The 15,151-nt window shown below is 41.8% G+C and overlaps 1 protein-coding gene and 1 long non-coding RNA gene across 3 annotated transcripts in view; one reads left to right on the top strand and one right to left on the bottom strand.

The window, feature by feature from the left end:
• Window positions 1–2,146: 2,146 nt before the first annotated feature.
• On the bottom strand, window positions 2,147–7,254 carry LOC140736081 (uncharacterized). The gene is made up of 2 exons (XR_012100886.1): window positions 6,621–7,254; window positions 2,147–3,199 (listed from the first exon to the last, which is right to left on the bottom strand). It is a non-coding gene; the product is annotated as an uncharacterized lncRNA (long non-coding RNA).
• Window positions 7,255–7,347: 93 nt separating this feature from the next.
• LOC140736080 (zinc finger protein 704-like) overlaps window positions 7,348–15,151 on the top strand; it is a 150,091-nt gene continuing 142,287 nt past the window's right edge. Inside the window, exons 1-2 of one of the 2 annotated variants that reach the window (XM_073061820.1) lie at window positions 7,348–7,799; window positions 8,397–8,590. In XM_073061820.1, the coding sequence (XP_072917921.1) occupies window positions 7,560–7,799; window positions 8,397–8,590 (434 nt within the window). In that variant the 5' untranslated portion in view covers window positions 7,348–7,559. The remainder of the gene's footprint in view (window positions 7,800–8,396; window positions 8,591–15,151) is intronic. The other variant, XM_073061823.1, reaches the window with a different exon arrangement.

Here is a 15,151-nt window from a genome sequence, read left to right on the forward strand (position 1 = left end):
TATTTGTCATTCTTGTGTTCAAGTGTCACCTGTCCTTTTGGTACATGTCATACCCTCCCAGAAATGATCCCAATGATCCAGAAATCTGAATCCCTGTCCCCTGCTCCACTGCCTCAGCCACCCATTCATCTCCACTATTGTCCTATTCCTGCTGACTGGCACATGGTCCTGGGAGTAATACAGAGATTGGGTCCTGCTCTTCAGCTTCTTCTCTAACTCCCTAAACACACTGCACAGGACCTCTTCCTCCTTTCTACCTATGGTATGTGTTCTACAACCTCTGGCTGCTCATCCTCCCTCCTGAGAATCTTCTGGAGCAGCTCTGAGACATCCTGGAGCCTAGCAACTGCGAGGCAACACAACATCACGATTTCTCTTTTGCTGCCTCAGAATCTGCTGCCCATCCCCTAACTATCAAGTCTCCTATCACAGTCACTCTCCCTGAGTTAACCCTTCTCTGCGGAGCCTCAGAGTCGGCCAAGTGCCACTGGCCTGGCTGCTGGTGCTGTGCCTTGGTAAGTCATTTTCCCCAGCAGTATCCAAAGAGATGCACTTGTTGCTGAGGGGAATGGCCAGAGGTGAATCTTGCATTGACTACCGATTCCCCACTCCCCCTTCTTCTCCTGGTGGTCACCAATTCACTATCTGAAGCCTGCACTCTGGATAAGACCACCTCAGTAAAATGTTTTAGCCTCCAAGATGATCATGAATGTATCCAGCTCCAGCCATTTGACCTTGCCTGTCGGGAGCTGAAGTTGGGTGCATTTCTTGCAGATGTAGTCATCTAGGAGACCATTGGGTACCCTGAAATCCCACATCACACACGAGAAATGCTCTATTGCCTTAACTACCATCCTGCCTACACTTGTTATACCTCTATCTTCTCAAGTTCTAGCCTGTGCCAGTTCTTGCCAATGCCACACTTAAACCTCGCCTCTTTTTATTGCTCCTTGCTAAGTTCCTATTAACCCAACCAATCTCCCACCCCACAGAGAAGTCCCAACAGGCCCCGCTTACTTTCATTGACTTTGCCTCCAACTTCCACCCTGCCCTTAAATTCACTTGGTCCATTTCTGACATCTCCCTGCCCTTTCTCTATCTCTGTCTCCATCCTTGGAGATAAACTGTCGACCAACATCTTTCATAAACTTATTGGTTCTCTTGGTTATCTTGACAATACCTCTTCCAACCCCCAGTTCCTTCATCTCCACTGCATCTGTTCCCAGGATGTGGATTTCCTTTCTAGGATAACAGGGCTGTCCTCCTTCTTCAAAGGACAGAGTTTCCCTTCCTCCACCATTGATGCTGCCCTCACCTGCATCTCCTCCATCTCCTGAACATCCACACTCACCCCATCTTCCTGCCGCCATAGCAGTGATAGAGTTCCTCTAGCCTTTACGTAGCATCCCATGAGCTTACACATCCAACACATTACTCTCAGCAACTTCCACCATCTCCAAGGGGATCCTACCACCAAACACATCTTTACCTCCCATTCCCCCCTCTCCACTTTCTTAGGGGATCACTCCCTCCATGACTCCCTTGTTCATTCCGGGTGAGGCAACATTTCACTGGGGTCACCTATTGTGTCCTGTGCTCCCGATGCAGCCTCTTCTACATTGGTGAGACCAGATATAAATTGGAGGACTGCTTCATAGAGCACCTCTGCTCCACAAGCCAAAAGTGGAACTTCCCTGTGGCCAAACATTTTAATTCCAATTCCCATTTCTGTTCTGACATGTTGGTCTATAGCAGACTTACTCAGCCTTTTTGCCCTGGAGGAACCCTTGAAAAAACCTTCAAAATTTCAGTGAATCCTGAGTAAAAATTATTTTATCTACAGCTCATGGTATGTTAGCACGATCAGCAAGTTGTAGATACAATAATCCAAAACTAATTGTCAATGCTCTTTTGTGTAAAGAATGAATTTTTCGCCAAGCTTACTTGAAAAAAGGTACCGGTAGTTAAGCTTAGCTTATCTTAACATTAATCTCTTGCTTTCCTTTTCATAAATTTTAACAACACATAAGGCAAACATAATAAGTTTCTGTTAAATAACTGGCTTAAGCCAAAATGGGATTTAATTTTTCTAAAGTTAGGTTTGGTGAATTTAAGTAAAGGTTGTAAATTGATTTAACTAATACTATTCACAACATGAAAATTTATTGACAGTGTTGAATAGTAGTCACTAAAAACCACAAGCCAAAGCAATATAAATAAAAAATATAGCCTAAGATACAATTTCATACAAGACTTTGAAAAAACATTTTCTTACTAAATAACATTATCAGGCTCAAATATAGGCCTTGCATGTGAAACCTGTGCTTGCTTTTTGCTGCACAAATAGTCAATTTTAGGTCAAACTTGAGATAAGCATACACAGATTTCACCTTCAACTGAAATGAGATTATTTCTATCCTTGCTACTAATGCTTGTTGAACTAGAAAAAGCTTGCTCTCACATATAAGAAGTTGAAAACTGCGGCAAAATGTTCATTGCTTTCCTATGAATGGCAAGATACTCTTCTTTCACAGAAATCCAGAACTTGTCCAGGGGCAGGTCAGTAAATCTCATCTTGAGCGCACGATCAGAGGACAGCTCACAAAGTTCTTCCCCTTCTCTCAAAGTCAATCATACACCTGTGTTGAAAGGGAGGAAAAGTACTGTTCAATTTTGTTTTACAGTTCTTCCAGGTGGTTTTCAATAAGACTCAAGACTTTCTGATATCCTTCCTCACTCTCAAGCCCAAGCAGCAGTGGAAACTTTTCAAGATTTCCTTTGCAGCATGATTTTTCCAAAGACTCAGTTTTCTTATTAATCCAAGAATCTTGTCACTTAAGATCAAAACATTTTCTCCAGGGCCTTGCAGAGTCTTGGAAAAACTTGCAGATCAAAAATGTCTGTTAAATGGGCTAGTTTCTGCAGCCATCCTTGATCTTCAAAGCACTTAGCAAAATCTTACCTACTATTTTCTTGCAATTCACCTTTCAGCTCAAACATCCTGTGTAGAACTCTTTCTCTAAGCCACTAGATTTCTGAATGTAGCAAGAAATTGGTGTGCTCTTTATCCAGGTTTCCACACGGTTTTTTTTAAAAAACATTCTCAAGTGAACTGATCTTTGTTTAATGCAGTTAACCATTTTTGTAGCATCCAGAACTTTTCATTTTGTCTCCAAAATTTCCTGACATCGGCAATTCTCTGTGGGGAAAAAAAGCAGTGTGTTGTGACAAGGTCAGTTTTTTTTAAACAAGATAAATTAAACCTCTCATGGAGCCAACCATATCAACCATTGATGGGGTACTACCAGTACAAATGCCAACACAGTTCCCCTAAGAAACACACACAAAATGGTGGAGTAACTCAGCAGGCCAGGCAGCATCTATGGAAAAGAGTACAGTCGACATTTCAGGCTGAGACCTTCAACAGGACTCAGAAAACTCTTTCTGTTGCAAAGAGCTGCCCGAAACAAGCAAAGGCCAAGTTATATTTAATGTTTTGTCATCTTATCTAGGGGCAAAAGGTCCTCCATGAAAGACATCTTGTCTCCAGATATGAAGACAAAACATTAAATATTATCTTGGTCTTTGCTTGCTTCTGGCAGCTCTTTGCAACAGAAAAAGTTGTCTTGAATTTCACTGTCATTTACCAATCTTACAAGTCCTACAACATGAAATTTATTGGTGAAATTGCTGATTCATCAACCTGGTTAGAGAAGCTGCTGTTTTTCAGTTTATCACATAAAATCTCTTCAGCATCATGTGACATGTCAATATGTCGACTTATCGTGAATGAAACCTTTTCAATTTGTCATATTGCATCTTGTACTAGCATTTTACTCACTATTAATTACATGCCGGCATTATTAGGTTCTCACCAAATGTGTGACTATTCCTTTTATTTAGTAGCAGAACTTGTTCCTGATCATTTGATTGACTGTGACTTTATTTACAAAAGATTTACTCTGTTTGTTCTGAGATTCCAGTAATTCTTCATCATTAACCTTATCAGAATTGTCTGTGGGCCTAGGCCTAGAATCCTCCTCTTCAAAAATCACCATACTGGACAATCAGACTTGCACAGAGGGGAGGATGGCAGGCTGATGAGTGTGAAGTGTGTTTTCCGAGCATTGAATGGACTCAGCAATATCAATGGCCTCCCCTATCTTCTGTTAAAAACTGAGAATGGACTCAACTAAATAAACACAGTCCTACTGCACACTGCCATACTAGGCTGAGCGCCCTCTAACAAGATTGCTAATGGGGCTGCCTAGTCATTGCCCAGCACAGCAAGCTCTAGCATCACAGATCGCACATACAAAAATAAATGTTTATTTTTTTAATCCTCTCGTGGAACTCTGTGTGAGAAACCTGGTCTATAGCCTCCTCCTGTGCCAAGATGAGGCCACACTCAGGATGGAGGATCAACACCTTATATTCTGTCCAGGTAGCCTCCAACCTGATGGCATAAGTGTCAATTTCTCCTTCCAATAAACAAATCGCCCCTGACCCCATTCCCTACTCTTGCCTATTACATCTTCTCACCATCTTCTCAAATGGTGCACTCTTCCTCTCCTATTAGATTCCTACCTCTCCAGCTCTTTACTTTTCCTATCCATCTGGCTTCACCTATTGCCTTCAAGCCAGTCTCCTTGCCCTCCTCCTAAAATACCTTTTTACTATACTGATCCTATACTGGCATCTTTCCCCTTCCCTTCCAGTCCTGAAGGGTCTTAGACCAAAATGTCGACTGTTTATTCATTTCCATGGATGCTGCCTGATCTGCTGAGTTCCTCCAGCATTTTGTGTGTTGCTCTGGATTTCCATCATCTGCAGATTGTATGATTGTCAAAGAGATGAGATAAACAAAAATTCTGTGGTGGCAGGTGAAAGTTAAATATTCAGTAGGCCAGTAATAGCTTCAATTTCTGGAAACCAGGCACATCTTCCCCACACGCTTCAGCATTCCAAAGGACTCACTCTCTCTACAACTCCCTGCTTCACCGTTCCATCCCCAGTAACACTGAAGAACCACAGGGTCGTACGTGGTGACATGCATGCACTCTGATAATAAATTTTTCTTGGAACTTTGAACTCTCTTTCTGGTGGCATCTTTCAGCAGAGGATGCAACACGAATGCTTTCACTTCTTCCCCTAGCTAGGGATGCAGAAACTCCTTCCAGGTGAATCGGTCATTCAACTATATTATTATCTTTCTAAACTTAGCTTACAATTTGATCTTCTCTGCATTGGAGAAGCCAAATGCCGATTGGGTGAATACTTTGCAAAAGACTACCAATCTATCCACAAGGGGAACCACTGTCCGTAACTTTAATTAACCATCCCATTCCCACTCTGACTTTCCACTCTCTCACTCTGATCCAGTGAAACCAAACAAGCTTGGAGAGACAGGATTTCTTTTTTCAAATAGACATGATACTGTCTCCAGAACTCAATAATGAATTTAACCAAGGAAGTAAGAGATTGCAGATGGTTGAATCGGAAGCTAAATAACAAAATACTCGAGGAACTCAGAAAGCCAGGCAGCATCTATGGAAGGAGATGTATAGTTGATGTTTGAGGTCATTTCCCTTCATATGGAAACATAACTGCTGTGAATAAACAGCTTTTCCAGTTTGTATCATAAGTGACCAGTTCTTGTGGAGGGTCATCAAATGCATGTTTTCTTTCCCCATAAATGCTACCTGATCTGCTTGGAGAGCTTGCAGCATTCACTTTAACTTCCATTTCCAGCAACTGACATCTCCTGTTTATTTATTCTCTCATTTATCTCTTTCTATTTGTGTCTCCTCCAGACATATTATCTGCAATTAAGCCATCACCACCCTCTCTCAGCTGGCAGCAACACTGCCTGCATCAGTCACCACAGACATTCCCTTTGTTTTTCCAATCCCACCAGCCCTGCTGCATTTTAAATATGCCTTTTTTAAACTCTTCCTAATTCTAATGGGTCTTCAGTTTGAAGCATCAACTCTTTCCATCTCACCAGATGCTACCTGACGTTCTTTGAGCATTTCCAATATTTAATGGGTTTTCACCCCAAGGGATAATTCTGTGTCCTTATGCCCTTGCTACAATAAATAATTTTCAGAAAGTAATCCAGTAACTTGATAAATGGTAACCATTCAGTCCGTTGGATGCATACTGGCTGACAGGGAAGGAACCATCTATCTATCTATACAGGGTATGCAGTATACCCAGAAAGCGCTGGAACTGTTCAGGCCGCATCTGCAGGAAGAGAATCAGAAATAATGCCACCGGTCAGAGACCCTTCGGCAGAATGACCTGCTGAGTATTTCCGGCATTTTCTGTGTTTTTTTCTCTCTGTGTTACATCTACAGCGGATACAGTTTTTCTTTGGTTTTCACCCGTGTCTATGCCCCCCCTTCCTGGAGCACCCCTACAATTTATGCTCTTACTTACCCATTAACTACCCGCTGATTTCTTTTAGTATACCGGACTGTGTTTGCAAGGTGTAAATTATGTGCCTGTCTTATTAAACTATATCGGATTCCATGTCAACAAAAAGCGAAGTTGTTGCTCCCTCTTTCTAATTCACTTCCCAAGATAAAGGGTTTGAATAAAGGGAAACGCCAGTTTACCTCGGAGAGCTCGAGCCGCAAATGCTGAAAACTCTAGATTCTGAAAGTGGACAAGACTCAACACGGCTGCCATTTTCCCTCGGGCCGCTTACAGATCTCCATTCACATTGCGACGTGCACTACGTGCTGTAAACACCAATGTCAGAACCCTGCCAGTACTCTTGTATGATTGATGGGCGGAGAAACCGATCGATGCGGCTTGTACTCAGTTCACTTACTGCCGCCTACAAACCGAGCGCCGACTAATGTACGGACACTTGTCAGCCCAAAACAAATCCTGCCAAATTCCAGCGGCTTCCGAGGTGGATAGGACAACTAGGTGAGTAATGGATCAGATTGAAAACCACTGAGCACCACCACAACCTTCTAAAATAGAAGAGGCGTAACTTCCTAATCCAAGTGTATTGGGACTGGATTAAAAATAATTTCGGTAGGTGCGGCTGCTGGTATCCACATGTAACGAGAAAAAAAAAACGAAAACGAAGAAAACTTTTCAAATATTTTGACTAAAGTTTCCAGTTAGTCTAAAATGAGTTGGCGACGGCGAATCTGGCCGCGCTCCCGTGGAACCGAAGCAACTTTTCCTCGCTGTCAGTGAGTGATGTGCGGCTACACCAGCCAGACAGCGCAGTTACCACTGTCAGCGTTCTTTAATGGAATGTTTATAGTGTCTGGGCACCAATCGGTGTGAATGGGAGGCGGGGCCGCGCACCACTCAAATTCGGCAGAGCGAAGCAGAGCGTGAGAGGGGCGGGGTCCGTGGGTCCCGGAGAAGCAAAACAATTGAATGCTGGAGGGGCGCCGGTTGCAGAGCCGAGTTTAGTTCTCGCTCTTTGCAAGCAGAATCATAATACAGCGCGGACATAAGCTTGCATTCGCCGCTTTTTTTTTTTGGCAATAGCTTCTTTCGATTAATTGACCCCACCCCCCCCTCCAAAAATGAGCTCCAAACGCTTTAACAAAAAATACAAAGTTGTAGGCACAAAGGTTTGCGCGCCAAGTTCAGCGGACGATGTCAGAGTTTCTGGAGTAATTCAGGCTTGTAAAAACGATCCTTCGGGTAACAATGTATACACAATCATGTTAGATGATGGCTCACTCAGAGAGTATGCAGAAGAAGAAATAATCTGCATCGATGTCAAAGTGTCTGGAAAAGGAAAATACAGATGTAATCAGAAGGTATTTAAGTATTATCTATTTTTGTTTATTTATAAAAAGTTACTTAATTTCTGCCGATTGCAAACTCGGGGCATGCTTTCTTTTTTTTGCAATCAGACATATTACTTTTTATATTTGATACACATTGCAACTAAGATGGCGTCTGAAGTGTACGTCCAAAGTTTAAAGAGTATATCAAGGAAACCAGTGCAGTTAAATGTCCAGTGCCTAATTAAAACCGAAGACTGACACGAAGTAAATAAGATCTGGTGGTTATTTCAATCTATGTAAAGAGGACGTGATGTAGAATTGTGTTCTCAATGGTATTCAGTTCTGTTTGACTTTACCACTTCTGAAGCATATTTGGAATCGCAGTTAGCTGGGCTCAGTGGGTATTGCTTTGCAAAATCCAAAAATTCGTCCTTATTTTCAATTCTCCTGATTCAGCTGTGGTGCTTTTTAATTAATCCCTCCACTGATTAACCCGCGCGTTTTAAAGTTTACAACTTGGAATGTGTTTAGCCCTGGTGGGGGAAAATGACATAACGCTGGGGGATTTTGGCTTTTCTTTAGATGTCTTTTAATTGTAAAACTAACGAATCGCTTGCGGTAATTCAGGATCGGGCGAAAAACGATGTCCCTTTAAGATCGCCGGAGCCACGCGGCCTGACAGCCAAAAAAACAGAAGACCGGTATCTGGAAAACAAATGTAACAGAACTGGCGAGGTGGAGGAGCCTGCGGCCCGCCCCCTTGGCTGTGTGTCAGAACAGAAACGCCTCCTCACTTCAGCAAACATCGACGTTCCTCAGAGGTAGGAGTTGTTTTTTTCGCAAGCTTGTCTTAAAGCAGTCTAGTAACGGATGAGTTCAAGCTGCATCCTCAATGTGAAGTAACCATTTCCCCCATGACCCGTTCGCTACATTAATGCAAATGTCACAATTTTCTCTCATTTCGGATGTGTCCCTCCAAATATCTATTTAAATAAATTACTCTTATCCACAGAAACGGACTGTGTTCTGGTTCATAAGGTTTCAGTTGTTGACTGAAGCTTGTATAATTTTGTACTATTTTTTGATTTGTAATCTCTCCTGTACCACATGTATTATCCTGTGGTCTATCTTTAAAATTTTGGTAAATTGGAACAGTTTTGATATTATTTGGATTGTGGAGTGTAAAGGCACATTGCTGGATTATGAAACTGTCAACAGGATTCTGTCCTTGTGCTGGTGCTCTCAATCCTATCGTTCATTTAGCCATATTTCCACTAAGTAAAACTGATTTGTAGTATGCTGGTCAAATTGCAGGAATGAAAGTAATCTATCCTGATGAGTTTACAATTTGGTCACATGATTGGTCACACCCAATTAGAAATAAATACAGGTTGGGTATCCCTTATCTGAAATGCTTGGGACCCAGCAGTGTTTTAGATTTTGTATAATAAGATAGCTTGGGATCACCATCTTTTCTGACTCTACATTTAAGTGCTACTGGTAAGCAGTCTTTGTCTTACACTTGTTCATCATACATCTATGTAACAGCAAAAAAAAAGTATACAGTTGACCCTCCTTATCCGTGGGTTCCGCATGTGCGGATTCAACCAACTGCGGATCGGGAAAACCTGGAAGTTGACCATTGTTCATCTCATTCGTTCGCTACTTATGTTGTGAGCGGGAGGAAGGAGTTTAAGACTGGTAAGGGATGGCTGGCTAGCTATGTAAAGCGCTACAGCCTCAAGAACTTAAAGATCACGGGAGAATCGGGATCGGCTGATGCCAAGGCAGCATCAGCGTTCCCAGAAGAGCTACGATGGTTGCGTCTGCACTGAACATGTATGGACTTTTTTTTCCTTGTCAGTATTCCCTAAAAATACAGTATAACAACTATTTAAATAGCATTTACATTGTATTAGGTATTATAAGTAATCTAGAGATGATTTAAAGTATACGGGAGGATGTGCGTAGGTTATATGCAAATACTACACCATTTTATATAAGGGACTTGAGCATCCGCATTTTTTGGTATCCGAGGGGGATCCCGGAACCAATCCCCCACGGATAAGGAGGGCCGACTGTACCACTAAAGTGATGAAAATGTAATGTGTGCAGGACAACAAAGCAGCCCAGCAGCACGGGGAGAGTACCTGAATCAGCTGTTGAACAACAAAAACACAAGGGCAGGATTTCGGTCTCACCGATAATGCTGTCTTTTAGGTTTTGTGTAAAGTATAAACTCAGCATTGTAGACTTGTTCTGGTGCTAGATTTTCATGATCAGCAAATACTTTTTAAAAACTTAATGCCATGCCCTTTCTTAAATTTCTGCAACAAGCCTTCTGAATATTCACAATTACCTTCAATTTTCAGTTCGTCGTGAAGGATCTTGTTTCATGACCAGCATACTGTTAAGTGGCATACGGTCACACCAACGCTGATGAATCCACTCTTTTAATACACAATCGAGATTTTCATCTTTCACTTTATGCAGTGTTTTTCTGTTTATCATTCTGTTCATGATGTATGTGAGGTTACTTTTCAGAACTGTCTGTGTGACCTGCGCATCACCTGGGATCCTTCCCAGTGTTTTGTGGAATTTTCCATTTGTGACATCGTATTAGCGCTTTAAAAAAAAACAAAATTTGGATAGTAGAGTTTTTCATATTCTGGAATTTCAGATAAGGGTACTCATCCTGTATTACATGAAAGAGGAACATGGTGTAACAGATTTGTTTTAATAAAGGAAATGCTATAAACAAATTAATTTCCTGATGCCAACTAATAACACCTAAAATTTGAATTGCATAGATCATTAGTCTAAATGTATGTGAGTTGTCAAAATTTCAGAAAATTCATAAATTAAAATATTCAAAGCAGTAGTCAAAATTAGTATCACCTTGGAGCAATGTTGTTAAGTGACTAGAAACACGGTTAATAAAGGATCTTTGAATATGTGAACAAGTTCTGCTATGTGAATATACCGGTTGTGGTAGGTTATTTGCTTACCGCAACATATTAAAACTTCTGACGCTTGTTATGAACTCTCAATGTTTTCTGTAGTCTTGGTAAGCATAATTAGCACTGTCCTATGAACCTGATCAATTGTAGCTTTTGAGTTTTTTGGTGCCGGAAATTAAAGTTCTTTATAGAAGTTCAGGTTTTAAAGCTATTCTTTTGCTTCTTGCACCTGAGAATTTTTAAAAATAACTTATTACTTCCTTTACTGCTTCAGAAGAAACTTGAAACTAGATTTAGAGCTTCACTGATTGCTTCGGCTTTAAAGTGATTTATCCAAGCTGGACAGTGAATTTGTGCTTGTGGTAGGATCCTTCAATTGCTTAACTTGAGGGTGGGCGGGGGAAATCATCAGAAGTTGGAAAACTGCTCCATGGTCCTGCTCTTCAGCTACCTTCATACTCACTCGGCTTGTTGCTTTGAAATGTCGGGAATCAGGACTAGAATCCTTGGGGCTAATTTTATTCCTTGTGGAGAATGTGCATTAGTTTTGAATTATGGGTAAATGGTTTCTTGTACTGAATTTCTTATTCTAGTTCCTGTTTTTAATTTACTTGTTTAGTAGATTGATGTGCTTTACTTTTTACGACTGACATTTGAAACATTTTCTTGAAAGAAGTGTTGCAACTGAGAATTTAGACTACTTCACTAATGCAATATAATACAGACAGTATAATTGCACATGGGTAAGTAGCATTTGGGAAGAGAAGAAGAGGTGCATGTTTCAGTGACGTAAGTCAATTTGAACCCTAGAGACTTTTTTACAGGCCTATTGTTTTGTTATTTAAAGTGCATCCTCGATTAAGACCAAGATACTACCAAAATGAAGTGGATAAGACTTATTCTCCAATGCTGGTAAATTAATACCCACGATTTTGCATTCGACTTGTAGACACATAACAAATGCAGCATTTGAAGTGTTCTAATGGTGTAATATCTGTCAAAATTAATCTTTCTACGTAAAGTAGGATTTTCAACATTGTGATAATTGTCTCCTGTAAATAATAGCACCTGAAGGAGGACTATTCTGGACATATTTAACACCTGGAATTCGATCTAAATTGGCCCAGACTGCTTCATATCTTTATTATAGTTGGCTTGAATTCAAGGTTAATTCAAAGAGTGTGATATTCATGAGCAATAATTGTAAAATTTCAGATGCATGAATAGAACACCAAAGAGTTGTGTGACTCATGGCTAATACAACAAAGACTTTCACAATTTTCTGTAAAGCAGGCTGTCTTCCACTTACGCACCTAGAGCTGTAAATCCTTCTGTGTAGCACTCTGCCTAATTGTCAACCTGCTAACCTTTGCTCACTGTTTTTAATTGGTCTCCAGATTTGATATTGTTGTCAAGGCAGACATTCTCCTCTCCCGGAGATGATGAAGATGACCTCTTTGACACACAGATTGTGAAGTTTCAGAGGCGCTCACACAACGCAGATTGGAAGATTTGGATTTAGACCCAGCAATCATGGAGTAGTAGTATATGGCTAAGTTGGGATAGTGCTCAACTTGGGGGGAACTTGGAGATGTTCCCATGCATCAGCTGCACTTGCTGGAGATTGCAGGTTTGAGTGGTGCTGTTATAAAAATACTTGAACGGGTTACTCCACTGCATCCTGTAGATCAGCCTCTCCAACCTTTTTTGCCCTGGAGGAACCCTTGAAATAATTTTCAGGTCTCAGGGAATGCTTGCATAAAAATATTATATCTACAGCTCATCATACTTTAGCGTGATAAGTAAGATGTAGATATAATAATCCAAAAATAATCGTCAAGGTTGTTTTGAATAGAGAGCAAATTTTTAGCCAACCTTTCTTTGGGGTGTGAGGATATAGTTAAACTCAGCTTACCTTTCTTGAAATTGCTCTTTCTTTCTCTTTCATAGATTTTAAAAACTCGTAAGGTAAACAAATCAATTTCTCAATTCTGAGTCAAACTTGACTTAAGCATTCACTTTCAACTGAAATGAGCCGATTTCTATTCTTGCTGTTGATGCTTGTTAAACAAGAAGAAGCTTGCTCCCACATGCAAGAAGTTGAAAACTACAGCAGAATGTTCATTGCTTTCCTATAAATGGCAGGATACTCTTCTTTCTCAGAAATCCAGAACTTGCCCAGGGCAGGACAGTAAATCTAGTCTTGAGTGCATAATCAGAGTACAACTCACAAAGATCATCCCCTTTTCTCGAAGTCAAGTTCTCAGGCTGAGCAGAAGATTCAGAGAGGGGTCTCTCACTCAATCATATACTTGTGTTGAAAGGGAGGAAAAATACTGTTCAATTTTATTTTACAGTTCTTCCAGGTGGTTTTCAATAAGACTCAAGACGTTCTGATATCCTTCCTCACTCTCAAGCCCAAGCAGCAGTGGAAACTTTTCAAGATTTCCTTTTGCAGCATGATTTTTCCAAAGACTCAGTTTTCTTATAAATCCAAGAATCTTGTCACTTAAAGACAAAATGTTTTCTCCAGGGCCTTGCAGAGACTTGTTGGAAAAACTTGTAGATGAAAAATGGCTGTTAAATAGGCTAGTTTCTGCAGCCACCCTTCATCTTCAAAGCACTTAGCAAAATCTTGCCTACTATTTTCTTGAAAGTACTCTTTGCAATTCACCTTTCAGCTCAAACACCCTGTTGAGAACTCTTTCTCTAAGCCACTAGATTTCTGGATGTAGCAGGAGATTGGTATGCCCTTTGTCCAGGTTTTCACATTTTTTTAATAAACATTCTCAAGTGAACTGTTCTTAAAGCTATTAAACAACTTGTTTCTTGAGTCTTTTTACTGACTGTGACTTTATTTTCTAAAACTTTAATCTGTTTGTTTTAAGATTCCAACAGTCGTTTAAAATGATCAGCACTTTTACGTGCCAAATGGCCATGATTTGTAGTTAAGTGTCATTTCAAGTTTGCTGGAGCCATTGCCACATTTGTAGGTTGCTTGCCACAGACTCGGTACAATGGAATAGGACAACTTGGATCACCTGTCAATGTAAAACCCATTGATGAGTAGCTTTTATCGTGAAGATATGGTACCGGCTGATTACTTTAGTCCTGCCCACTGCTTTTGTTTCCAGGACCCAGAAAAGGCTGGTGGACTTATTCTGGGGGAGCAGGAAGCATAGGGTCTTTGCTGTGGTCCCGAGTCTTCCTGTTTTGCAGGGTGGTCAGTCATTGGTGTGTACAGTGACCACCCTCTGAGTTGGCATGCACTGGCGACGCAATATCTCCGCCGGGGACACTGTCTGCAGGAGAACATGCGGCTTCCAGCGGACAGCATCAGCTACACCTCTTTAAGGGAACTGCCTCTCTTTTACCAAGCTGCTGAGGGTATGGGGTCCAGTCTCATCCAGACAGGGTGCTCCTGTGCCACCAGCTGCGAGAGGAAGGGGGACAGGTCCCCACCCTATCGCTGTGGGGAAGTGGAGGGATTCCAGCTGCACCACTGCCTGCTGGGCGAGAAGTGTTCATCAGCCCCAGGCCTTGGGAGATCACCCTGGAGAGGGCCTTGCACAACGTGAGCCGTCTCACAGGGGTACCCACCATGCCATGCCAAACCATTTCTTGTATGGGCTGTTCCTGCACACCTTTCCCTTCCTTGCCTTCGTCTGCCAACCGGACTCGCCCTAACAATCTGTTTTACCATCTGGCAGTGGCGGAGGTCCCAGTGGAAGTCTTTTTGTGCAGGCATCCTTCCCCTGTACAGTCTGGACCTGGGGTGGAAGGTGTTGCATAGGGCGGTACCATGCAACAGGTTCACTAACACCCCGTCCACCTGTCTGTTCTGTGGCCGGGAGGAGTCAGTGTACCACGCTTGTATAGCGTGTGGGGAGTTGCAGCCCCTCTTTGAGTGTCTGAAGTGGCCGCTGCTCTGATTCTCGTTGTACTCGGCCCTGTGCTCTGTGTATACGGGCACCCAGTATGGAAGGGGGCGGGTCTGTTGGGCTTACTCCCGGCCTAGCCAAGATGGCTATTCACGGGCCTAGGCAGTCAAAAGTTGAGGGCTCGGCCAGGGCCGACTGCCTGCCCCTCTTCTGAGGATACATTTGTGCCGGGCTGCCCTTGGAGAGGGAACAGAAGGAACATGGATACAGTGAGCGATTTCCGGGAGTGGTGAACTGCACCACGAAAGGGAATTGATTATTTTATAGATAGTAATCATATTTTAACTTGAATTTATTCACTGTCTTGCAAATACTTAATGTTTGTACTTTGTGTATTGTGTAAATAAACATTTATTGTTTTGTAAAAGAAAAAGACAGACTTTTTTGTTTCCCTTGTTGCTCTGGTTCTGTGAAATGACTCAGACAATTGTAATTCTTCATCGTTAACCTTATCAGAATTGTCCCTAGGCCTAGGCCTAGA

Source organism: Hemitrygon akajei, chromosome 11 (assembly GCF_048418815.1).
Source record: "Hemitrygon akajei chromosome 11, sHemAka1.3, whole genome shotgun sequence".
NCBI classification, from domain to species: Eukaryota; Metazoa; Chordata; class Chondrichthyes; order Myliobatiformes; family Dasyatidae; genus Hemitrygon; species Hemitrygon akajei.